Source organism: Platalea leucorodia (genome assembly GCF_965183815.1).
Source record: "Platalea leucorodia genome assembly, chromosome: 5".
In the NCBI taxonomy this organism is placed as follows: Eukaryota; Metazoa; Chordata; class Aves; order Pelecaniformes; family Threskiornithidae; genus Platalea; species Platalea leucorodia.
In genome coordinates this window covers 52628373-52652036 of record NC_138827.1, presented here as the reverse complement: position 1 = coordinate 52652036, position 23664 = coordinate 52628373, and the positions used below count along the sequence as shown (strand labels likewise).

General features: G+C 50.0%; 1 protein-coding gene across 2 annotated transcripts in view; it reads right to left on the bottom strand.

The window, feature by feature from the left end:
• Window positions 1–11508: 11508 nt before the first annotated feature.
• Window positions 11509–23664, bottom strand: part of TNR (tenascin R) — a gene marked incomplete at both ends in the record, with an annotated part of 29056 nt that continues 16900 nt past the window's right edge. Inside the window, 12 exons of one of the 2 annotated variants that reach the window (XM_082313227.1) lie at window positions 11509–11628; window positions 12081–12244; window positions 13861–14022; window positions 14847–14943; window positions 15894–16045; window positions 19055–19187; window positions 20184–20314; window positions 20920–21063; window positions 21647–21766; window positions 22416–22559; window positions 23105–23224; window positions 23333–23599. In XM_082313227.1, the coding sequence (XP_082169353.1) occupies window positions 11509–11628; window positions 12081–12244; window positions 13861–14022; window positions 14847–14943; window positions 15894–16045; window positions 19055–19187; window positions 20184–20314; window positions 20920–21063; window positions 21647–21766; window positions 22416–22559; window positions 23105–23224; window positions 23333–23599 (1754 nt within the window). The remainder of the gene's footprint in view (window positions 11629–12080; window positions 12245–13860; window positions 14023–14846; window positions 14944–15893; window positions 16046–19054; window positions 19188–20183; window positions 20315–20919; window positions 21064–21646; window positions 21767–22415; window positions 22560–23104; window positions 23225–23332; window positions 23600–23664) is intronic. The other variant, XM_082313228.1, reaches the window with a different exon arrangement.

Genomic DNA, 23664 nt, shown 5'->3' with positions numbered 1-23664 from the left:
ATCAAGTGTAGCAATACCATTAAACCAAGTTGGGAAGCATTGAATGGACCTAAAGAAACTTAAAATTAATGCAAGAATATACAAATATAATCAGTCAGACCACAGCTCTGTCCAGCCTGGCATCCTCTTCCCCACAGTGGTCCATAGCGGACGCTTTGAAAGAATATAAACACCATTTGATGCTTCACCCTGTGGATATCTCCTGCAGCGAGGAGTTCCACGGCTCCTTCACATGTGACATGGGGAAAAAAGTACATTTTGGAGGGGGGTTGAACTAGCCATCTCCTAGTTTTGTCTGGCATCCAGCATATATCTGGGCTCTAAGGGATTGCACTTTGTTTTTCAGAAAGTTTAATGGGCAAGAGGAAGCCATGACTCACCCACTGATGAATCACTGCTGCTCCAGATTACGAATCTCTCTGCTTGCTGGAGCCCCTCAAGCTGAGGAACTGATTAAGCCCGGACGAGAAAAGCTCCTGTCACATCATGGGATGTCAGTCTGAGCCCAGGCTTGGTACCAGCTGGAAATCAAATCCCACCTCCAGCCCCTGTTTTCCATCCATCCTTCCCAAACTCCTTATTTCCATGCGAGATCAAAGCCTTTCCCATGCTGAAAAGCCCCCCTGATAACTTCCATTTCCTCCGAGGTTCCCTCAAGCCCTAATTTTATTTGGAAAACACAAATCATTTTACACTGAAAATAAAACACCCTCTTGTTTCCCCCTTGTTTCATTTGGTTCAGCTGATTTATTTACCAGTTTGCCCATTACACAGCTGGGAGCTTCACTCCTGCCTTGATAACACCCAGCTGGTACCTAGGACCAGTATATTTGGGTTTTCTTCAGCATGGTGGGATGGGATGAGATGCAAAGTGACTGCAGATGTGAGCACACCCTTCTCCCCAGTTGCTTGTTCTGCTCCCTGGTTGTGATTTGTTTGTAGATGCTGGCCTGGCTTAAAGTAAGCAATGGAACACTCTGCTCCTGGAGAAACATTCCTCTCATTTTTCCCCCATGCTTCTGCCTTTTCTCCTCCCTCTCCCCCTCCCACAAAAAAAGCCTGCAGTTTAAACACCAAAAATAAAGCACACCCGGTCGTGGGCTGGATAAAAATAGCAGCCCTTGGTATTTACTTTAGCAGCAGCAATAGGCTTTCCGGCTTTGGAGGAGAACAGGAGAAGCAGGAGCGGGATGGGATGGGATGGGATGGTGACCCTTGCCGGGGTGGAGAACAAACACTGAGCTGGTGTTTTTGGGGCTGGCAGGCTCCATGGCAGCTGCTCCCTCCCCTCCTCTCCCTTGGTTGTTGCCTGCTGGGCTCTGTTCCTCCGGGAAGGGGGGAGCCCTGGGGGTGGGTTGGGCTCAGGTGCCCCAGTCCCACCTGGGTCCCACCTTGGTGCCGATGTGCTGGTTTGGGGCTGCCCTTAAGTGCCTGGGGCTCAGTCCTGCATGGGCAGTGATGAGGGGAAGGCTGTTCTTAGGGGAAATGCCCCAAAACTGGTGAGTTTTTTGGGGGTTCCTCTTCCCCACCCATCACCTGGGAGGCTTTGGGTGCAGCTGGGCTTGCTGAGGTGGGCCTGGGTCTGGGTCTGCTGGACCATTCCTCCCTGGTGCTTAGGGGAAAGAAAGGGCTGGGGTGGGGAGCGAGGTGGGGTCCTTGGGTTCATCTTCAAATTGTGCTTGGTGCTTGCCTTGAGAAAAGATGGGGTATGGGGACCCGTGTGTGGGGGGGAAAGAGGGAGGGTGCATGTCTCTGTGCCCGATGGGGTGAGAGCAAGCAAGAGACGGCAGCTTGAGGTGCATTTTGGTGTGTGCCGCAGGGTTTGGGAGGAAAGCGGTATGGCTTTTTGTTGATTTAGAGCTGATGATTGTTTTGTGTGTGTGAGCCTGTGGGAACTCCTTCCTGAGGAAATCCTACAGGCAGCGCTAGTGGTGGACGAGAGGGAAAGGAGACGTGCCGGGGCCAGGCAAGTCCCAGCAGCATGACGTGGTGCCTTCCCATGTAGGAACAGCTCAAGGATTAGTTACGTGAAGGCCAGGGGACGAAAAACTCAGAGGTAAATAGGGGTGCCCCTTCCCTCAGCAGGGAAAGGGGGTCACCGGCAGTGTTTTGATGGCTGGATTTGCGGAAGGTGTGAACCAAAGGCAGAGGAGTGAGTGATGCTCAGGCACGGCCCCGGTGCCCCCGAGGACCAGCATGTGCCCCCAGTAGTGGGAAGCGGCGGCTCATGCCTCCTCCCAGAGCAGCCGCTCTCAGGGTTTCCTGCACCGGGTGGGTGTTGGATCTGATCTGCCAAGGTTGCTTTTTAGGTGAAAAACCAGTTGTGCCGGCTGTCCCCTCTGGCGTGTTCCTTCCTTTGGCTCAGCCCCGCAATGTTGAGGAGCAATCAGCAGCTGTCCCTCGGTGCCAGCTTCCCCCGGAGCCCAGCTGAGGCAGGCAGAGAGGTCCAATCCTGTTTCTTTAATGATAAGCAGCTGCCAAATTATTATTATTTTTTTAAAAGTTTTTCTTATCCCTTCCCCTCTCTAAGCCACTTCCATGGGGGAAGCTGTGCCTGGAGATCTCCGGTGAGCTGATGTCCCTCGGTCTGGGGCCACATGAGGATTGTGGCTGGTGGCACCAGAGCGGTTGGCCAAGGTGTGCCCTCGTGCCGGGATATTTTGTGCTGCCCTTGGGGCTTAGCTTCTGCCTGGGGACTATTTGACCCTTGCTCTTCACAGTTCAAAGTCTTCCTCCTCCTCACCTCGTTTGCTAACAGGGACTCGGTGGGGAGGATGCAGCTGGGTGCTGGGGCTCGGGCAGGGCAGCTCGGTGGGGGCTCACCCACCCCCGGGGAGAGAGAACTGAGAGCAAAATGCAAATCGTGGTGGGTGAAAGAAGAAAAACACACCAAAAGCCTTTCTCCTGGGGGTGTTTTGCCTCTTTCCACCCCCCCATGAGGGAGAGCAGGTTCCTTTATTTGGAGGTGCGAAGCCCCCCTCACGCAGAGGGGAATTGTGGCCTTGGGTCACAGGTGAGGAACCGATACGAGACGGCGAACAGGCAGATGCCAGCTACTTTCAGCATGACTCGAGTGCAGTGGGGGACGTGGGACCAGGGGGAGGGCCAGAGCCTGTCCCCAGGAGGAGGGGGACACCGGCTGTCAGTGCTGTTCCTCCAGCCCCGTCCCCTTGATGCTTTTCTCCCGGCTGCCTGTTTCCAATGCCTTCTGAAATTCTTAGAGGGATGGTTTCCCACTTCATTCCCCCTTCTCTCACTTTCTATGAGGATTTTTCTTGTAAACATTTGCAGAGTTACTTGCTTCAAACCCCTCTTTTGTTGCGACGTCACCAAACGCAGGGCACGGTGTGGGGACAAGGGGCCGTTGTGGCAAACAGAGGCGGCTTGTGTTCCCACCAGCATCCCGATGCTCTCAGCTCTGCTGTCCAGCAGCCGTGTCGGGCCCCAGTGCCGGCGGAGGAGTAACGCTGGGGAGATAACCTGGGTGGGAGCAAGAGGATTAGCTGCGCTGCTGGGAATAAGTGTGTTTATACATTGCATGGTATGTGCTATAGTGGGGCTGCACACATCCAACATCCCTACCGACAGTGGAAAGCAATCCAAAACATGGGGAGGGAGAGAAGTGCCCCTATGAGAAAGTCCCTAATCACAGCTAGCACTCAGCTTCAATACTTCTGCCTCAAATATAACGTATATATCTTTTTTCTTTTTTTTTAGTGGGAAAAATTGCTGAAACAAGTTGGAAGCAGAAAAATTACTGCATATTGATGCCATGGCTGTAGGGCAGGGAAGGGGCTGCTATTCACAGTGCTCCTCATCCCAGGGAGAGGAGACATATCAATGAAATTTAAAAGCCCTGTGTTTAGATTTGATGAAAAGAGATTTTTTTTTTTTTTTTTACACTCTACATAATTAAGATTTAGAGCTTGTAGCCACAGGAGTTGAAAATATAAAAATGGGAATGAGGGTTTTAAAGGGATGATGAGCACATCCAGGCTTACGAGGGGGAATTAAAACCCAAGAATGTTAAAGATGGTGCTATAAAAATCACACCCTGCAAGGCATAAAGCAGCTGTGAATTCATGGGATGAGAATGCCCCTTCATCGACCTGCTCCAGCCTTGCTCCTGCAGGTATTGTACCTCCTCCCGCGGTGCTTCTTGCTCGCTCCCAGGACAAGCATTTCCCTTGTGTTTTTTTGGGCTGAGGTTGCAGGGTGTGTTGCTGGGAATACGTTGCTCGAGCTCCCGGTTTGGGACAGATGCCCAACACCCTTGCTGAGGACCTTTGTACACCCTCCTGATGTTTGCTGGTGGAACAAAGTTCCTGAGCATCACTCATGCAAGAAGGGGACTTTGGTAACAGGGCTGTGATGAAACATCTCCGTACAAAGTGCAGATGGGGGGGCTGGCAGTGGGATGCTCTGCGGTGGCTGGAAGTGCCCGAAGAGGAGAGTGGCTGCCTGCAGCATGGCTATGCTGTCTGCGGGTTCTGCCTGCACAAAGCCTGGGCTGCCCAAGGAGGTGTGCTCCTTGGAGAGGCTGGAAATGTGAGATACCGCCACGTGTGATACTGCAGGACCATGTCTAGAGTATACAAGTGGCTTTGAGCTGTGCAAGGGCAGAGGGGCCTGTGTGGTGAGGGTGGTGGGCACCTGCAATGGGTGACGGGGCAGAAGCTCCCAGGGATTGGTGTGGTGGGGCAAAACAGCTCCCTGGGCTTAAGTCAAAGCTTGGAGTGTTTAGGAAAGGGCTTGTGCCAGCCCTCACCCCCTTCTCATCCCATCTGAAGCATGGAGCTGGGCCATGGTTCTGATTCTGGGAGGTGGGTTATGGTCAGGAGGGATGCTGTGGCTCCACATGCTCCTGCCTTCTCTGGGTACCAACCTCCGAGTGGTGCACGCCCACCTCATGCATCTGGTTATTGCAACAGACAGTCCGTGTTTCCTTCAGATGAGCTTTTTTTGGGATGCTCTGCAGGGATTGAAGGTCCTGGGGGCCCCACCTGACCCCAGACATGCTGAACAGGGGTACAGTGGAGGGTACTGCCCTTCTTTAAGGGACCATAAATGAAACCCACTGTGTTGGGCCAACTGCTTGGCCAAGCTGCATAGGACTGGGATGCAAAGCACTGGCGCAGGCAGCCCTTCCTCCCCATCCCAAACCCATCTCCATCCCTCAGCTCCTCCATGTGCAGGGGAGACCCCCGGACTTGCCTGAAGGGTCTTCCATGGCATTTACTCCCTTCAGACACGAAAAAGGTCATTTAATCTAGACAGTTGAGTCCGTCAGGCTTCAGGCTTGGCTTTTCACTGTGCGGTGGCCATGGCCGAGGAGGGGGAAACCCACACTCACAACTTCCTTTTCTTTTCTCTCGAATCGGAGCAAGAAAGAGAAGTTGAGAAGCTGCTGCAAAGCAAATTCCCCTGTTTTGTCTCTCTGAAATTAAATTTAGAAAATATTGAAGCGGTCTGGCAGAAGAGCTTCTTTCGGGCTTTCTCATCCTGCCTGGCTACGTGTCAAACATGAAAACTTCAGATGAGGAGGTCTAAATAAAGTCTGTGTGCGAAATGAGACTTTCAAAATCCTCTTAAATTCATACTTGTCCCAGAGATTTTTGCTAAATCAATGTTGGATTTTGGTTTTTTGTTGTTGTTGTTTGTTTTCCACTGGGAGCATGTTCTGCTGGAAATAGCCTTGCAATTTGTTTTTCAGTGGGGTTTCCTTCATGCTGGGAACAGATTGCTGTCTAAATTGGGAAAATGGCTTTAACTGAAGACTTCAGGGTCGCTTTGTTCTGATCCCAAACGTTTACACCATGGCTTTGCTTTCTCTGGCTATAAGCTGCAGAGCCGAGGGCCTCTCTAGCTCATGGGAGCAGCTAAATTTATTAACAAAACATCTTGTGCTGGGCTGAGGCCAAAGCGCAGCTCCCTGCCTTACCAGGGTTAAAAGACCGGCTGCACTGACCCAAATTTGTGGTCACTTTATTATTACTTATTTTAACAGGATAACTTGAGCAGGGGGGACTTTAGGAGCCTCTGGTCCAACCTGCTGCCCAAGGCAGCCCAGGATCAGGTGAGGTTGCTCACAGCTTTCTCCAGCCTGGTCTTGAACACCTCCAAGGATGGAGATGGCACCACCTCTTTGAGCAGCCTGCACCAATGCTGGGCTGCCCCCCCCAATTTTCTCCCTCTATTTTTTTTTTTTTTTTAATCCCACTGGATGTCCTTTTTCTCTCGTCTGCTCTATTGCTCCTTGTTCGTTTTTCTTGGCATGCTTTGCAAACAAGGAGTGTGCCTTCTTCCAGCTGCTGCTGGGCTCACTGGGGTGGCGCTCTCAGCTGCGTGACACCTTGCAGCTCAGCTGCAAACAGCTGAGTGAAAAACCAAGCCTCTGTGGCCAGCTGCTTCAGATGCAAAAGCATCTGAGCTCCAGTGGGGCAGAGCATGCCCTTGCAGGAGGGTGAGAGCATGTGAATCCCTGCTAATGAGCCCCCCACGCTCCTTCTCCCATGGGATAAATGAGGATTAGGGACAGGGGACACACACCCCCACTTGGGATGAGGTCAGGGCTACAATGCTGCTGGGCTTGGGTGCACCAAGACCCCACTCCAACCCCATTCCTGGACAGACACACAGCTCACTCCTTCGGTATCTTTTATTAATGTATAGAAAATGCATTAAAAAAAGGAACTATACATAGCCTAAGAGCGGTCAGGACTAAAAATACTAGTTAACAATGGTTAACAAGCGTCGATCCCATTCTCTGAGCTACGTTTTCATTACAGGGTGGGGAGGGTTGTTTAATATATTATTTATTTATATTATTTATTTTATTTATGCGTTTATTTGCTTTTATCTTCCCCCTCATTTGGTTGCATTGGTTTGTGTTTGAGTTCATCAGAACCTGTCCAAGGGATTTCATTGCCTCTGTTCTTCTCTCTTATTTATGGTTTTTAATTTTTTTAAAGTAATAAACACAATTCCAGGGTAACACCTGTACACAGAGGGCTGCCTGTTTGTTTGCTTAGGTCTTCATGTCACCATCCTTCTGAGAAAACACCGACACCTGGAGAGCTGCAGGCTGGGTACTGAGGTGGGTCTGGGCACCAGCATCTCCCCAGGGAAGAGCCTTTCCCTCCCCCTTACCCCAAATCCCTGCCCTGGAAGGGGCAAGGAGCTGCCACCACCATCTGGGCACCATCGAGTTTAAGGGGGAAGGTGACCCTGGAGGGTACTGGTGGTCCCCAAGGGGTTTGGTTGGGATTGATGGCCATCCTGAGGTGCTTGGTTGGCAGAAATAGGGATGGGCTTCTCACTTGGCCCCAGGACAGAGCCCTTCGTTAGTGGGTGTAAGCATGAATTAAAGGGTTTTTTTGGGTGAGAGCTCTTTGCTGGCAGTGTCTGTAAGGTCAAGTCTTGTGGGTGTCGCTGGGGGCTATTGGACAGGGGTTGTGTGGTCACCCCAGGGTGCAATGGTGGGGACATATCAGGAGGGCAGCTCTGGGTCTGGATGAAGGGCACATGCTGGCACGGAGGCGATGCGCTGGGTGGGTATTTTGGCTCCTGCTGTATTTTGGCAGGTTACTCTAAGCCTGTTGTGGGCCCAGGGCCACCCCAGTGCAGAGACACCACTGCCTGAGCCCTCCCCCGCTGCAGCGCTGGGGATGAAGGTGGTGTGAGCTGTGCTTTCAGCACCCTGATGCTTCGTCTGGGGTAGGCATCAGTTTGGGAAGGAGGTAAGAGGTTGGGTCAAGAGTGCGTTTAGGCTGGTACTATGCTTTGAGACTCACATAGTAAAGTAATGCAAAGATAAGGAGTAGAAGCAAAGGCTTTTCCCCAGCCTTTGTGTGGATACTCTTCCAGCATCCTTCTGCCAAAACCCAGCTACCTTTGGGGAGGGCCTGGCCTCTTTCCTTCCCCAAAATATTCGTTTGTAAATGCTGCCTTAAGGATCACTTTACTAAAAGCAGCTTTTCCTTTCAGGCCTTTTTTTTTTTTTTTTCTTCTTTGGTTACATTTTAGTGCAGTGCATGGTGGGAAGGTGGGCTTGGAGGTCTGACAGGAATGGAAACAGAGCGAAATCAAAACTGGTCAAGAGATGAGAAAGTCCCTTGGTGTTTCCTTCCAGGATTTTGGGGTTAGAAATAAGAGGTGGCTTTGAAAGGCTGCAGGGGTCCTGGGCACATGTGGTGCTCTGCTGGGTGAAGGACCTGACGTGCTTCTCCCTGCTTGATGTTATGGGAGTTGGCATCATGCAGTGGATAGTGTAGTTTGGGTACAGCTTCAAGTTCGTTTGGGGGTCTGGGGCAAGCCTGGGCCATACGAGCTGGATGGCAGAGGAGCCACCAGAGCCCAGCGATGGTTCACGTGCTGGAGGTCTCTCGAGATGAGCATTGCACAGGATCCAGGCTGGGTTTCTGGGAATTTCAGGCTGTTGCCAAGACTTCATTCAGTCTCAGTGCTGTGCTGATGGGGGACAGGGCCAAACTTGCTCTGGCTGGAGAATGAATTCAGAAAAAGGGCTTGCTCAAAGAGTGATGGAGGGTAAAGAGAGACTTAATCACCCGGCTGTTCTGTAACATCAATGTTGAGCACAAATTTGCTTGAAACCACTGGCAGGAGCTTTGTCCAAAAAAATTCATTAGGCAATGATGAAAAATAAATTTCTGGAAAATTGCATCTGTATATGGACAAGGTGAACAAGGAACAATGGCCCAAATGACTGGGTCATCATTGCTGATTGTTTGCCTAGGCTTGGGTTAGGTTATCACCAGGAGAAAACCATGATCTGTAGAAGTCTTCCTTTTAAAAGATTTTGACAACTATGTTTCACCAAGGTAGTGGAAAGGCAACACCCTGGTACCATGTGTGAGATCAGGGACCAGCATTGGTATGTAATGGCACCGGAAGGTTGGATATTATCTCAAAGGGCGTCCTTCAGACTCGACGATGGAGTTGTGTCAACCAGGTCCTCTCATCCCAGTTACAGAACTTATAAAAGGGATGACAGACATGAGGAGGGAGGGAGGGATATACGTCAGTAAATCTATTTAGAGAATAATCAGCCTTTCTGAGGATCTTCTTTTGAACCTCCTGGAAAAGCTTGGCATGTTTTGATTTTCTGTTTGACTCATACTTTTGAGAAGAGAGGTTTCTTGCCTTCCACTTGATTGCGAATGACGAGCTCCCATGTTTCTACTGACGTCTCTTCCTTTCACCTGGATAGACAAGCAAACAGCACCATTTGAGACAGGCGATGAATGCTATCCACTGCCAATCTCTACTCCTAATTATAACCACTGCAATATAATGCTTTTGTTAGGACACTTCTTGCTGATAAACTCTTGGTGATGTTGGGAAAAATATTACTCTGCTGGTCTACTAGGAAGCTTCTTAGGTTTTAATCAGTTCTATCTGCTGCTTCTTGTTGGCTTTTGGGACCTAAAATAGGGCAGGCTGCTCAGGAGGTGTGACATGCTGCCATCTATGACGTGGGCCGTGTCCTACAAGAGTTTCCATCATCTACAGCATCTCTGACTGACCTGTCCTCAACTGGTTGACTTGTTGCCTGATTTGATGCTGATGGGAAGTAAGAAGAGATGCCTGATTTACATGTGAGATGTTGCCGAGCTACAGCATCCTTTGTCTAGGTCGAACTGCAGCTTGTAAGCTGACCACTTGAAGGGCTGGACCCTGTATCTGATGATGACCTTAGGGTTAGCTATGATTTCATGTGCCAGTACGTGGCATGGACAAGGAGGCTGCGTTTCCTGCTTAATGCCCTTCTTCAGCTCTGCAGCCGTGGTGAGTAATGTCAGAAAATCCAGGAGCGTGATCATGAAAGAGACACTGGCCTGAATTATAAGCTACTGCAAAGATGCCTTTATGTTGCCATCTGGAAGATGTTTCTTGAGACAAAGCAGCTTCAGTGTGATAAAATCAAAAAGCAGTGTTTAGCATTTGTAATGCTCCCTTGGCTGCAAACCCAGCGATGAGCTGCATTGTCCTCGGACGTGGGGACAAGTCCCTTCTCCGAGACCAGGCCAGTGACAATGCCCAGCATTGATGAGAGCCCTTGGCAGAGGAGTGACTCCAGCATGGTGGTTGTTTGAGCTACATGGAGGTGGTGTCAATGACAACAGAGCGCAGCCAGAGCTATGTGAAGGGTCCATCTTCCTTAAGATAGGAGAAGTTAAGGATGGGAAGAGTGAACTCATCTATTCTTCCAAGGGTCTTGAAGTGCTCCAAAATCTGAATGGACTAAGTCTTCCTTCCAGGAGGGGAAACAGTTGATTTCCCATTAGAGAGAGATACCAAGGCACTGAGATTAGTGTTCCTCTTGTGATGGCGGCAAAAAGGGATGGGCATTTCTTGGCTTGCACTTGCCTTCCCTTGGCTGTGCTATCATCCTTCCTTGCGTGACTGGAGGTCCCTGAAAAAGAGCACCTGGGCTGTGCCAGCTGCCAGCTTCAGGCTGGGCTGCAGTTGTGTGATTGCTCTTTTGGTTGCAGGTCCTTCTCTGAGACTCTTTGGTTTGGGACCAATGACCTCAGTGAGAGAAAACGTGGTGGCATGTAGAAATAGCAGAGGAAACGGGCCCTAGACTTCAAGACCGCAAGTAGTGATTTGTCTCTCAAGTCCTCTAATTTGACTCCTTTCTTCTCCATCAAGCTCAGCATAACCCAAGCAGATGTTGCCCACCTGAAGTGGGATGAGTTCAGCTCAGAGGAGTGGATGGTGCAGGTTGGGTCTGGTGGAGCAGCTCTTGTTCCCCTGCACTCCATGTACACGAGGACGGCTTTGGCTGTGGTGGAGCCAACACATGAGCTGTGGACTCTTTAGAGTTTGCCTACATATGCAGATATTCGCCAAGCCCTCCTGGTGTGATCTGTGAAAACTGAGGATGGGATGAACCTTGCGTTTGTTCATCCTCGCTTTGTCTCCATGCGTACAGTGCCTGCGCATAGGGGAGGGATGACCAGGCCAGAAGGAGAGTTCGGCCCATGCCTGCTGGAAGAGTTGGTGTCTACAGGATGGCATGAAGCTTGGGACCTCCCTGCCAGGAGGAGACAGGGAGGCAGGGAGAGGATGGGTGTCCCTGGCCATGACTGGTGTGGAAATGGCCGCACCAAGGTCCCTGTGGGGAAAATTTCTGCCATGAGCCCCATGACAAACATTTCTAACCGGGTTTGCTGGGGATTTCTAAGTCTTTTAAAAAAATATCAAAAATCTGTCTCTTTCTCTCTCTTTCTTCTCGTGTTAAGGGCCAGAGTATTGGGGTAGGGAGACTGGAAATTTGGTATTTCTCTGGGACAGATGCAAAGCAATGAGGTCTTTCCTTTCCCAAGGCCTTTGCTTGTGCCACGGTTCCCTCAAGCACTCATGAGGGGCAGGTTGCTATCTGAGACGAGTAGTAATTTTTTTTTTTCCCATTTTCATATTATAAAATACAAACAAATGACAGAAAAGGTCAGGTGGTGGGAGGCGGGAGGGAGTTCAGCTGGCTCAGAGCTGTAGGGACCGTCGCTTCCTCCCAGAGATGTTACGGTGGTTGTAAGGTCGCATCTTCATTTCCACAAAGGGGATGGAGAACTCGTGGCCTTTCCAATGGTACCAGTTAATCCCCTGGCAGGAAGGAGAGAAAGGCACAAGGTAAAGAAAGATCCTAACAAGAAACTAGAGTGGGAGAGGAAGGAATCAAAGTTGACCACCATAGAGAAGCCAGAAGAAAGGTCCTGCTACAGTGGGAGCAAGAAACTTTTCTGCTGCTCTGGCTTGATGGGTTTTTCCCACTGCTCAAAGGCTCCTGATCAAATTTTATGTATGTATGTTTTTTCAATGTAACTTAACGAGGTGCCACAGTAAATGACCATGGCAGCCAGCGTGAGGCACAAAGCACCAGCCTAAATGGCTTGAAGGTGGTTGCCTTTGTTCCAGCTTGTGTTGGGTCACCCCAGTGGTGCTCCTGACCCTGGTGCACCAACCACACAGCCCCAGCCCTAGCTTGGGCTTGCCGTTGTGCTTGGTCACGCTGCTGGAAGAAATGCTGAAGGCCTTCAGCCCAGCTCTGCCCTTACCTGACTGTGCCGGGACTCTCCGTACTTGCCGTTGAGATTGGTGCGGTGGCAGTTCTTATACCACCAGGCCCCTTTATAGGACATGGCGCAGTTGGTCACAGCGACGTCATTGTCCCTGTCCTTGGTGGAGAAGGGGCGGCCCTGGTGATAGGTGAGGGAGTCCCCTGTGGAAAGAGGTGCCGTTAGGGGTGATGGAGCCCGGGTCATCTGGTCTTTTCACAAGGAAATTGGGATATTCTGGTATATGTATGTGGTAGCCTGTCGATCAACAGCTCAAGCAGCTGAAAGTCTGGGAATAACATTAACTGGAATTGCTCGCAGTTGGTTCATCTGAGGTCCTCTGCTGTCAGTTTAGGATCAGTACAGACCACAGCAAATCTTAAAGGCTGCTTGGGTTTGGTAGATAAAATGCTGTACTGGGTTTGGATAGGAATTTCTGTGTTTCAGAAATGAATTAAATCCTAGATTTGGGCATTCCTGATCTCCTGAAGCCTGGATCTGCTACATAACTTCAGGATACTTTCAGCCTCCTTCCCTCCTGTTAGCCAAAGAGAACTTTTTCTCCCAGAGGAGGCCAAACATTCGCCTCTTGAACCAAGATGCTTGGCCTTCTTTCCTCCCTGTGGATAAGGGGAAGAACCTTTTGGAAGGTGAGTGTTGTCTTATCCCACCAAAACCACCAACCTCCCCTCCCCTCCTTACTAAGGAGTCAGAGAGCTGCTTTTGGGTGAAAGAAGAGCCAAAGTGAAATATGGTCATTATTACAACTGAGTGATGCGCTTACAGGAGACATTCTTAATAAACTCTTTGGTGGTACCTAAGAAAATATGAAGTGGACTCATGCTGTGTGCAGTCCAGCCACCGAGAGGCTTGCTAGAAAGCCTCTCGGCAATGAACCATTTGATGAGTCTTGGCTCTCTTTGCTCAAGGTGGAGCAGAAGCTCCTTGGTTGGACAGCTAGAAGAAGAGCTGGCATGGGGAAGGGGAGTGAGTTGTGTGTGCAGCACAGTTACTGGCATTTTTGGCAATAGGTTGGGTGCCTCGTGCCCTGGGACTTAAGGTCAGAACAAGTGCTGTGCTGCACGCAACTAAGATCCCTGTCTCTTCTCTTCCAGTGGCAACTACCAGATATTGTATAGGAAAATTCAGCATCTTAGATATGGTGTGGGGTTCCTTGCTAAGTACATAGCGGTGAAGTTTTGTCTGGATCATGGAGGCTTGCACTGGGCATGCCTATCCCAGCTAAAGGAGCTACAGCTGTACCTCTCTCCCCCTTCTTGGGGAAGAGACCTCCGTGCCCTCCCTCCATCACCCTTCACCCACCATTTTCTGGTGGGCAAAGCCTAGTGCTGCTAAATCAACTGAACAAGCAGGTGTGACTGTGTCCTTGCAAAACTAGACTGTGTTTGGCCTCTGCATGAGGAAAAGCTGCAGAGGATTTCAGATTTTTCCATTGCTGTGGGAGGGCGATAAATACACCCTCCAGCACGATATCAATAGCAAGCTGCGGTGATTGCCATGTGAGATGACACCTCTGACGACTGCCCTGGTTATTTGAACAGCAATGCCTCTGATATTTAGTATCTAATCCCCAGTGGAAAATTCCCTCTGTCCTTAGTGGGATTTGTCAGCCTGGTTTACATGATGGACTGCAGGAAGGCAGAAAGGGTTTGCATTTTGCTGCTCCAGACAAGTAAGCTTTGATGTTGGGATTTCCTTCACAGTGTCAGACCCACCAGTCCCAGGATTTCTCTACTACTCACTTGCACTGAGATTGTACCTGAAGTGCCATTGTAGTCCCCGATTCGCAGCTTGTACAGGCTGCGGGAGTCGCCGATGGAGAACTTGTCGTAGTAGGCGTACGCCGCTTCCTGGCCATCCCTCATGTCTATTCGCAACTCATAGCGCCCCTGGGATGTGATCTTGTGGATGTTGTCCAAGCCTGGCAAGGCAAGCAGCAAGACACCTGGTGAGACCCAGTGCCTGGATCTGCTCCGTGAGCAAACAAAAAAGCTCTAGGCAAACAAAATGTCTGTGGGAAATGAGAGTGAGGAGAGGAACCAGAGAGCAAGAGCACTTCTGGTTAAGTCTTTGTCTCTCCTGGCACTGGTGGGGTCTGAGCTCTCTGTCCCCACTCAAGCTTCACTTCCCTGTGGCTATGAGAGGTGGGCTCAAGCCCCAGGTTCAGCTTTCTCCATGCTGCTGAAGCTGGGGATGATCAGCTGGGGAGCCCTGGTGCTTCTTGTGTTGCACACACGTCTTTTAAACTGTTAAGCTCCTGTACAAGCCAGAGTGTGTTTATGCTGCAGGGCTGGCGTTGGCTTGTGTTCAGGTTTTGGGAGAGAATGGTCCATTTCAGAGCCATGTTGGGTCTCCTGCTCACCCCTTTCCTACTTTCTTTGGGCACCTGGCTTGCTGGCCAAGGCCAGGTGAGGTCTATGAGTCATAGATGCCACCAATGCAACCTATAGTCATCCAAAGGAGGATGATAGGTTTTGGTCCATGAAGACCCCCAGCATACCCCCTTCTCTCCTAGGAGGAACAAATTAGGGAGCTACTGGCCTTCACGATGTGCTTTTATGTGGTGTGCCCATGAGTGACTTTCTAACATGCAGAAGATGAACAGCGGAAGGAAAGCTGTCCGAGGGAGAGTGTAGAGGAGTGGGGTGAGAGGCGAGGAGCCAACAGCTGGCACGGGCAAGCAGCACGGTACACATGGAGCTCAGGTTTGACGCATCAATGAAAGACAACCGGTGAAGGTCTTACCCAGCCAAAACTCATCCTCCAAGTTTCCGAAGCCCACCCGGTAATCTGCCCATTTCCGGAAGAAATCGGTCAGCCCGTTCTGCCGCCTCTGGAAGACCTGTGGTGGGGGAAGACCAGGAGGAAAATCGGTGTGAAAGAGAAGACAGCCAGCCTCGCTGGGCTTTGGGGCACATGAAATAAAGACAATACTTTGTCCTTCCATCATGCCTTTTGGGGCAGAAAATTGCAATATCCATACAGTTATTGTTAGTTGCAGCCATGTGCAGATGGAGAAACTGAAGAGATGTTAGGTGATGTCCAAGGGAAATTAATGTTATAATAGGGAGGAATCAGCCTTCAAGCTTTCTGCTCTACCTGATGCGTGGTGCCTCTGGTTTTCTAGCATGGGATTCTGCTTTTGTCTGGCTCTTTTTGTGATAGCCAAGGAGATGCTTTGAAGCAGAGTGAGATGGAGGGAAATTTCCTGGCTAAAATAACATCTCTGCTAGAAATCAGCATTTGAAGAAGCCCATTTTTTTTTGTTTCGACTCTACATCTAGCGGAGTTTTGTGTAATGTGTGTAAGTAAGTGTTTGACATGAATAAAATCAAAGCACCAGAGCATTATTTACTTAAGCTGTCAGTCCATCTATGTCAAGACAAGTAGTGTTTGTGCAATTCAAAAGCCAAACAGGCATTTGCCTCTAAAATGCTCCTGTGCAGACTCAGTTGGGGTGATGCCTGACACCCTCCTACTGCAGGCAGTGTGAATCATTCCCCATGAAAGCTATCGGCCATTAATTTCATTTCTAGAACAATAAATCAGCTTCGCTCTTAGATTTTGCTCTCCAGAAGCACTGCAAACACGTCAAATAAATCAAAGGGCATTTCTTCAAGTGTAACTATTATTACTGGAGTGTGGGCTATTCCCTATGGCGTGAGAAATGAAGCGTGTGATATTAAGCCTGCTGTTGTTCCCACGCAGAGTGGTGCTTGGCTTTGCTGGTAGGATGAGGCTCGGTTACTTTGTGATGGGGACAACGCGTAGGACAACTGCACGGCTACTCACAATCCAGCCGCCTCCGTCGGTGGTCATGTCACAGTACACCTGCACTCGCTGGCTGAGGTCCCCGTTGATGGAGATGGTGTAGACGCCGCTCAGCGTGTCTCCGTTCATCAAGTGCTGGGCGCAGTCCTGAGGGTTGGCAAAGACACGACCGCCTGCGAAATTAAAAAAAAAAAAAGCAAAATTTAAGCAGAATTACACCCATTCCACATGCCTCAGGCCCTACTGGTTGTGATCCAGGAAAGGTCTAACTTAGCTTCTGCATCCCAAGTTATTCTGCAAGGCGGTGGAACTTTACATGTGCCAACAACATCAGAGGATTTAATGGAAAAAAATGTGTGTGCATGTATTAATTAATCTCCCATACGTCCTACATTGGAAAGGTGCATGGTAACATCACTATGAATGATGAGGCGTGTCACTTCTTGGACCATCTTTCTGCACTGTGTCTGAAACCCTGGGGTTTAAGCTGTCACCAGCATATTTAGACAGCTGTGAAGATACCAAAACCTGTTCTCCTCTCAGGATTGCCAGCTTCAAACAAGGTTTATGACTTTACTGATTCCAGGGAGATTCTCCTGATCCACGCCCTTGGAAATGATGGTGGACTTATGCTGGGCTGACTGTCACTTGCAAACTGAGCAGGAATTAGGCCATGAGAGATGCTAGAGATGGGCAGCGTGGGCTGTGTGGCTGTGCTTCAGGTGTCCTCCAATGAAGAAACATCTCATTTGGGGGTCAGAGTTTAAGAGAGTCTTAACTATGAGACCCCAGCAGTATTGGGATGTCAACTCTCGGTTCAATTTTTTCTCATTTAAGGCAAAAGGGGGAAATACATCTTTTTCTTTGCTGTTGGTGTGTATGGATGATGGAGTAAATGAGTGCAGAGCTGGCGATGTGGGTGTGGCTTTCAAGGGTATCTCGGTTACACATTGAGAAGGTGTGAAGGACGTGCTGTGTGCATCCGTCACAACTGCGTGATACCCCGTAGAACCAGGGTACAGACCCTTGTCTGTTATTTCCCAGTTGGGTGTATTCCCCCCACCCTTGCGACCTAAAGACTCAGAGGTCATTACTTTGTCCAAATGTTGAAGATCCCCTATTTTTTCCCGTCTCCGTAGTCTGTAGCGCAAAGTCCGGTGAGACAGTGTTTGCATTTTATAGTATCCAACAGTGAAAACTGCTTCAAAGACAACCACTTCAGGCTCCCCTGAGCTCTGTGGAGATTACTTGTTTCTTAATTTATATTCATATCTTTAAAAGCCAAGGAGACCTTGAAAGACATTTCAAACCACTATAAATTATAAATACTGTATCTGTTTCTTCCTTTTGTGCCATCAGTATACAATTCCCCAAGAACCTTATGCAAACATGAAACAAAGAGGACGAACTATTAATATGTCAGAGGGAATGGAAGAACCCTGGGATGTATACTGTTAGCAGAAGGAAGCAAAACAATTTAAATTAAGCCTGGAGTTTTTTTCTTTTCTGTTTTTTTTTTGTTTCCTTAAAGACAAGTCCTTGTTCTCTGCAAAGTGGCCCGATACGCTGCCAGTGAATTGAATCCCAGGCCCCGATTCTTTGCTAAGGGATGCTGCCTTTTTGATTGCATTGCCTCAATGTTTGTTCCTCGGTGCTTTTGTCTTATCGATATTTGGGGTAGGTGGGGAGAAACTGGTTTCTTGCTGATGCCTATCTTCATCTTAACAGCAAATGAAACCTGTGTTCAGATGCTGCACCATCAATGGTGTCTCTAACATTGCTGAGGTCTGACATTTGTGTTTAATGGAAACAGTGCTCTCCTTACCTGACATGAGTGGGTTTCTGCTGATTTATCCCAGCTGAGAAGCCAGCCACATGCAGTTTCGTCCCTGACTCCCAAACAGCCTCAAAGATTACACACGTTTTTCCATCACCTGCCTCAATTGCACTGGCTTTATGTGCCCGCATAAGAGGCGAGAATAACAGGAAAGCCTGATCTGTAGATGCATTAGAGAAGAGTATTCTCTGGTTTTGTTGATGTAAATAGTTTCTATTATCTCTTAAAAGCAGATGAAGGGACTTTTGCATGTAACCGGGATGGGGAAGTATATCCACAACAGATTCAAAAAAACCTCTCCTAATCGAACTAGCAACACAGATGGAAGGAATTTCGGCAGACATCATCTTCAGGCTTCTTAGTGCTTTTGAAGCCCAGGAGAAATGTAATTGGATTCAGCCCTGAACAAAACACACTCTGTCTCTTAAGTGCTCTGGGCTAGCAAGGCTTTTCAAAGAGGGTGAGAAACTATGTACTTTGCACAGTTTCTAATGTGAATGGTTGCAAAGGGTGGGGACAGTGGTGACATTTTCAAGCAAGCTTCATTCTTGCAAGTGTAAGCACTCCATCTGTGAGGGTTATGGTGGCCGTGGATGCCCACCATTTGATTTGGAAAGGAAACCGTTCCCATTGCCTTAGTGGATCGTGACTTCTCTAGAATTAGAGGGAGGAAGAGTAATGCAATTAGATAAAATCAGTGGGACCACAGTCCTGCAGGTATGCTGACTCTGCTGTCTGTGACTCTACTGATGGTCATGGAGATGCACCTGCTTGATATTTCCAGGGATGCCCCATCCCTGGAAACATTCAAGGTCAGGTTGGATGGGGCTCTGAGCAACCTGATCTAGTTGAAGGTGTCCCTGCTCATTGCAGGGGGGTTGGACTAGATGACCTTTAAAGATCCCTTCCAACCCAAACTATTCTATGATTCTATGATCTTTGTGAGAGATCGGACCATGTCTACAGCATGGAGAGACAAACTGGGTCTCTCCCCACTCACTACAAGAGCATATCTGTTGATAACATGTTGTTGACTTTTGTGGGTTTTTTTCCTCTATTTATGCATTTGAGGAGGGGCAAGGGATATGGCCTGGTAGGTGGTTCCTGGTCTGAAGCTCAAATCCCCTTGCCCTGGGCTGGACCTTGTGTTTGTATTATAGGTCCTTCAGCCATTAAATTTTTGTAGCAGAGCAGCACTATGGGTTATGGAAATGAATGTATCTCTCTGTGGATCGTGGTGAAATGCTGCCCGAGGAGGGAAAGCCCAAAAAAGCAGTTCATGTCTACCAGGACAGTATGTGGACTAAGCCTTGCCTGGCTGAGTGGATGTGGTGCAAGTCCTCACCTGTGGTGAAAGTTGTGGAGATGTAGCCGCTCCGCATGGCATTTTGGGCAGCTTGCAGGCGCACCGTGTACTCTGTGGTCTCGGAAAGCCCCTCCAGGCGGATCCACGTGTCCTCGGCATCCACAATCAGCTCCTGTACATGGGTCCCAGAAGGAGGTAGACACCAAGAGCAATAGATAAGAAAAGCGATGGGGAGCCTAAAGAGCAAGCGAGGAGGGAAGGGAAGCCACAAACTACTGAAGCCCTTGGTACCTGGCTGAGGAGTGTTACATGTCTGGTTACACCCCTGGACTAAGTCAACGTGAGGTCAATGAATAAACTCAGCCTTTTGGGATGGTTCGGGTGGGAGAAAGCTAGCTGGTTTGGACACAGGATTTAAATATTTGCAGTCTGTGTGCTCTGTTTACCAACTCTGTTGGGATCTATGTGCCCTCAATACAGGGCATGACAGATTGCCTACGCATTGCAAGGAGTAGAGCTGGCCAAACCTGGTTATTAGCCAGTTTTGACTCCGTCAATTCCTGTCACGTTAATTTTTCTGGTCATCAGCCAATACTACATAGCATTATATCAAACCCCTTCTGCAAAGCTATTATCCTCTGGCCTCTGTGAGCCAGTCACACCGGCAAAGGAAACAAGACTATTTGTGGTGACGTATTTCTGATAGCGTTTGTAGCAGCTCTTCCAGACAGGCAGATATGGACACACTCATTAAATAATCAAATATATTGTATCGCAGGATTAATTAGCTGTCTGTACCTATCTTCCTTTTTGCAAGAAGGGCAAATGGCATTTTTAGCATCTCTGTTCATAGGATAATTTTCTTCTGCCTCAGCTTGCTTGTGTTTTCATGAGTTGTGAATTTCCCTTGTTCTCCCAAAATTTCCAGGCATGCCCTCTGTGCCCAGACCTGCAGGTGTGCATAAAGATTTTACCCTAGGCAACCTTTTCCTGTGTTTTCCAATTGTTTATCTAAAGTATTTCTCATGCAGAAAGTAGCGTCTGCCCTTCTGGTCTCTCCCTGACCTAGTGACCATTGTTCTTTTGCTTTATTGGGTTTCTCCTGCTCATTTCTCCATGGTCATGTTATTCCCTGTCTTCATGAGCCTCTTTCTTTTTGAGTACTCACCTTCCGGCTGCCATCGGTGGATCTGTAGGTCATGACGTAGTTCTCGATCTCTCCCATGGGAGGCACCCAGGAGAGCAGGGCGCTCCGTCGAGTGACTTCACTTGCGGTCAGATTTGTTGGAGGATCCAAAACTGCAAGGGTGGATAGGGACCCAAGGAAGTGCAAGTTCTCACGCACAACCACCCCATTCCTGCTTCCCAACTCAATACACTGGGATTCAACCTCGCAACCCTGAGCTACAGTCCAAAGTCCGTCCTCGCCCTCAATTTCCAGACCTCATCACCTGTCCCCAGCCTTGAACAGAATGCTGCAAATCCTCTAAAAGTCTTCCTCTGCCTGCATACTCTCTGAAGGGTAATGGCTCTGAAATGCATGTGCTATGGGGTCTGTCAAGCTTCTTGTAAGCAAAATGGGTTGTAGTGCTCTTCTGGACTATGGCCTTGGGCAAGAAAAAGACCTGATCAAGGGTCATCTTGGGAAACCACATGCACGTGAAATCAAAGGGGGTGGATGGATGTTGAAAGAGTGAAAATGATGGTTTATGCTTGTTGTGATTAAAAGTCTGTTCTTGTGTTGTGACCAACACTGGTATTTGGGTGTCCTTTTGGCACATGGCAACTTCTACACCCACATGTATGTGAAAAGAGCTTTGGCTCAGCCTTGCTGGCTGCTTTTCCTGGGGTGGATGTATGGCTAAGGGCATGTAACAGACAGCGGGGGAGGTGATTGTACGTACGAGTTGTAAAGTTGGTGCTGATGGTCTGGCTGGTGAGAGGACCATTGGTGGCATACATAGAGACTGTGTAGGTGGTACTGGGCAAGAGGTTGGTCAGCTGGTACTCCTGGTTCATTCCATCCACAAGAATTGTTTCTCCTGCAACTGTAAGCCAAAAGGGATGACTTAGGGTAGATATTCAAGGTGGTTCTCCAAAATGTGTCTATGGATATGACCTTGTGATCAAAAGCACTTACACTGCTGAAACATCATGAGCTACTGTGTGGCAGCTGAGCTGTAGTGGTGGTGTTTGGTCTGAAGGATGGTCTTATTTTTCCCACAGTCCCTGTATTTGCCTGATGCTTTCTTTCCTTTCAGTAGTGGGCTTCATGGATTTTGCTACACATCATTGAATTTCTGTGGGATGGGTACTTGCCCCTGGGCTAGTGCTGGTGGGCCAGTTAGTAAAGCGGGAGGATCCCAGTCCCCTCCTGTGTAGACTGCTGTGCTCTGAGCCTTGGTGAGGGGCACTGCTATTGGACCTGTGTGGGAGGGGCTGGCAACCGGGGACGGGGTACAGCCCTGCCACGTGCCAGCTGCTGCCCTCCTGAAGCAAGGGCTCCTTCTGTACTCCCTCCATGGAAGGCACCCACTGCACCCCAGGCTTTGGGATGGGGGAGAGGTAGAGGTGAGCTGAAATGGAGCCCCAGCGAAGCTCATGGCAGAGGGGCACAGGGTTTTGGTGTACCTGCATGTCGGGTAAGAACGAGGATGTAGCTTTCCACCTCTGACAGTGGTGGGTTCCACTGCAACAGCGCCTCGGTGGGGGTGACGTTGGTGGCTGTGACCTCCAAGGGGGCATCCATAGCTGCATGGGGGACAGATTCAGAGAGTCAGAGGCACTAAGAGACCGGGCTATGAACTGGAAGTGCTTCTTGTGACCCATTCCTTGTGGTCTTGCCTTGCTGCCCAGGCACATGTGCCTGCAGAGGAGTTATTCCTGCCCTAGCTGGAGAGCAGAGATGTCATAGCTTGTGCTAGTCTGCTACCTGGGCTGCTCTTCCACTGTTTTCCTGATGCACAGCCTCGGATGTTAGGGGTTTTTTTTAGGTTTTGAGGAGTCGGGATAGCAGAGGGTTTTATTCTTGCAGCAGATGCTGTTTGTGTCAGGGTTTCCCCAGGGATTATTTCTGGAAGTCTGTACTCCCTTTAGGAAAGGTTGTCATGGTTGCCCAGCATCATATCTCTGGCTTCCCCGTGCCCAGTACGCAGATTTATCACTCCCCCCCATGACTACCTATGCATATATGGGAAAAGCTTTGCTTAGACATACTTCAAAAGTCCACATTCGGCCCTTGTGAGCCTTGCTCATCATCTTGAGCTTGCATCAGCCTGCTGTGAGGTTCAGCTTGCTCTCAGCTTCTTGATTGCTAGTGCAAGCAGGGGCTGCCAGCCCTTCCCAGGGCTGGATCTGGCACTGTTTGATTGCTACCTGCCCACCAGGAGCTTCTTCCCACCTGTGTGCACGGTGATGGAGGCCACCTCGCTCTCCTCCCGGCCCCGCATGCTCTTCACCCCGATCTCATACTTGGTGGCGGGCTGCAGGTGGCGGAGGGCATACTCGGTGGCATCGCTGGCAATGGCGGTGCTGTCTGTCCTTCCTGCAGGGATGGAGCCAAGAGCTTTGGCATTGCGGCTGGCCCCATCCCTGGGGTACAGGAGGTGCTTGGGAGGGGAGGGTAATGCCACAAGCCCTCTCCAGGACTGATACTGGGGGTAACTGGGTTTTGTGCCTGCAGGTGCACACCTGCATGCCCATCACTCTGCTGGCTCAACCTTTCCAGCATCATAGGCAAAACTGGGGCCAAGGGAGATGAGCCAGAGGAAGCAGGTGAGGGAGGTGGGATTTCAGGATTGGGCCCTGAATTATCCATCCCCAGGGAGGCATGCTGCAGGGGTCACTCCCTGTGCCCCTCTGTGCTGAGCTGGCCCTTGGCTGCAGTGGTCCCTTCCCATCCTCATCCCAGACACCCTGGCCTCCATCCCTGCAGCGTCTTGGTCCATCCCAGCTATCGGTGGCTTTTCCCAGGGCACTGGGATGCTGCCTGAGGTGAGGATGACCTGGTGGCTTGCTCACACCTGCAGATGGAGGGAGGGTTGGCAGCTGCAAGCTCGGGGCATGAGCAAGAGTGGTCTGACCCATTACCTTCAGCAGCACGGTAGGATATTCTATAGTGGTCAAAGGCAGCAATGGGAGGGCTCCAGTAGACGATCATGGACTCCTGGGTGATGTTGCCCACCCTGAGGTCCTTCGGTGCATCGATCCCTGGTGAGACAGAGCAGAAAGCAAAGCTGTGGGAGGCAGGTCCGCTCCCCGTCCCCCTGCCTGCCCTCCTGGCGGGGTCCCATGCCCGGCATGGGGGTCCCATGGTACCTGTCGTGATGGAGCCCACGACAGGCTCGGAGCTGACGGCACCGTGCACGGCCACCAGCGACACCAGGTACTCAGTGGATGGCTGCAAGCCCATCAGGCTGGCGTGCCTGCGGGTGCCATCAAGCATGAGCTGCTGTGCCTCCTCTTCATCCCGGGGGCTGTAGGTGAGGATGAGGCGGTCTGCTGGCGGGGATGGATCACTCCACGTGACATTCACACTGGAGGATGTCAGCTGGGAGAAGTGGAGCTGTGTGATGGGCCGGACCCCTGCAAAATGGAGAGGGGAGACGTAAGCCCGACCATCTGCAGATCCCGGCCTCCGCGTTGTTCCC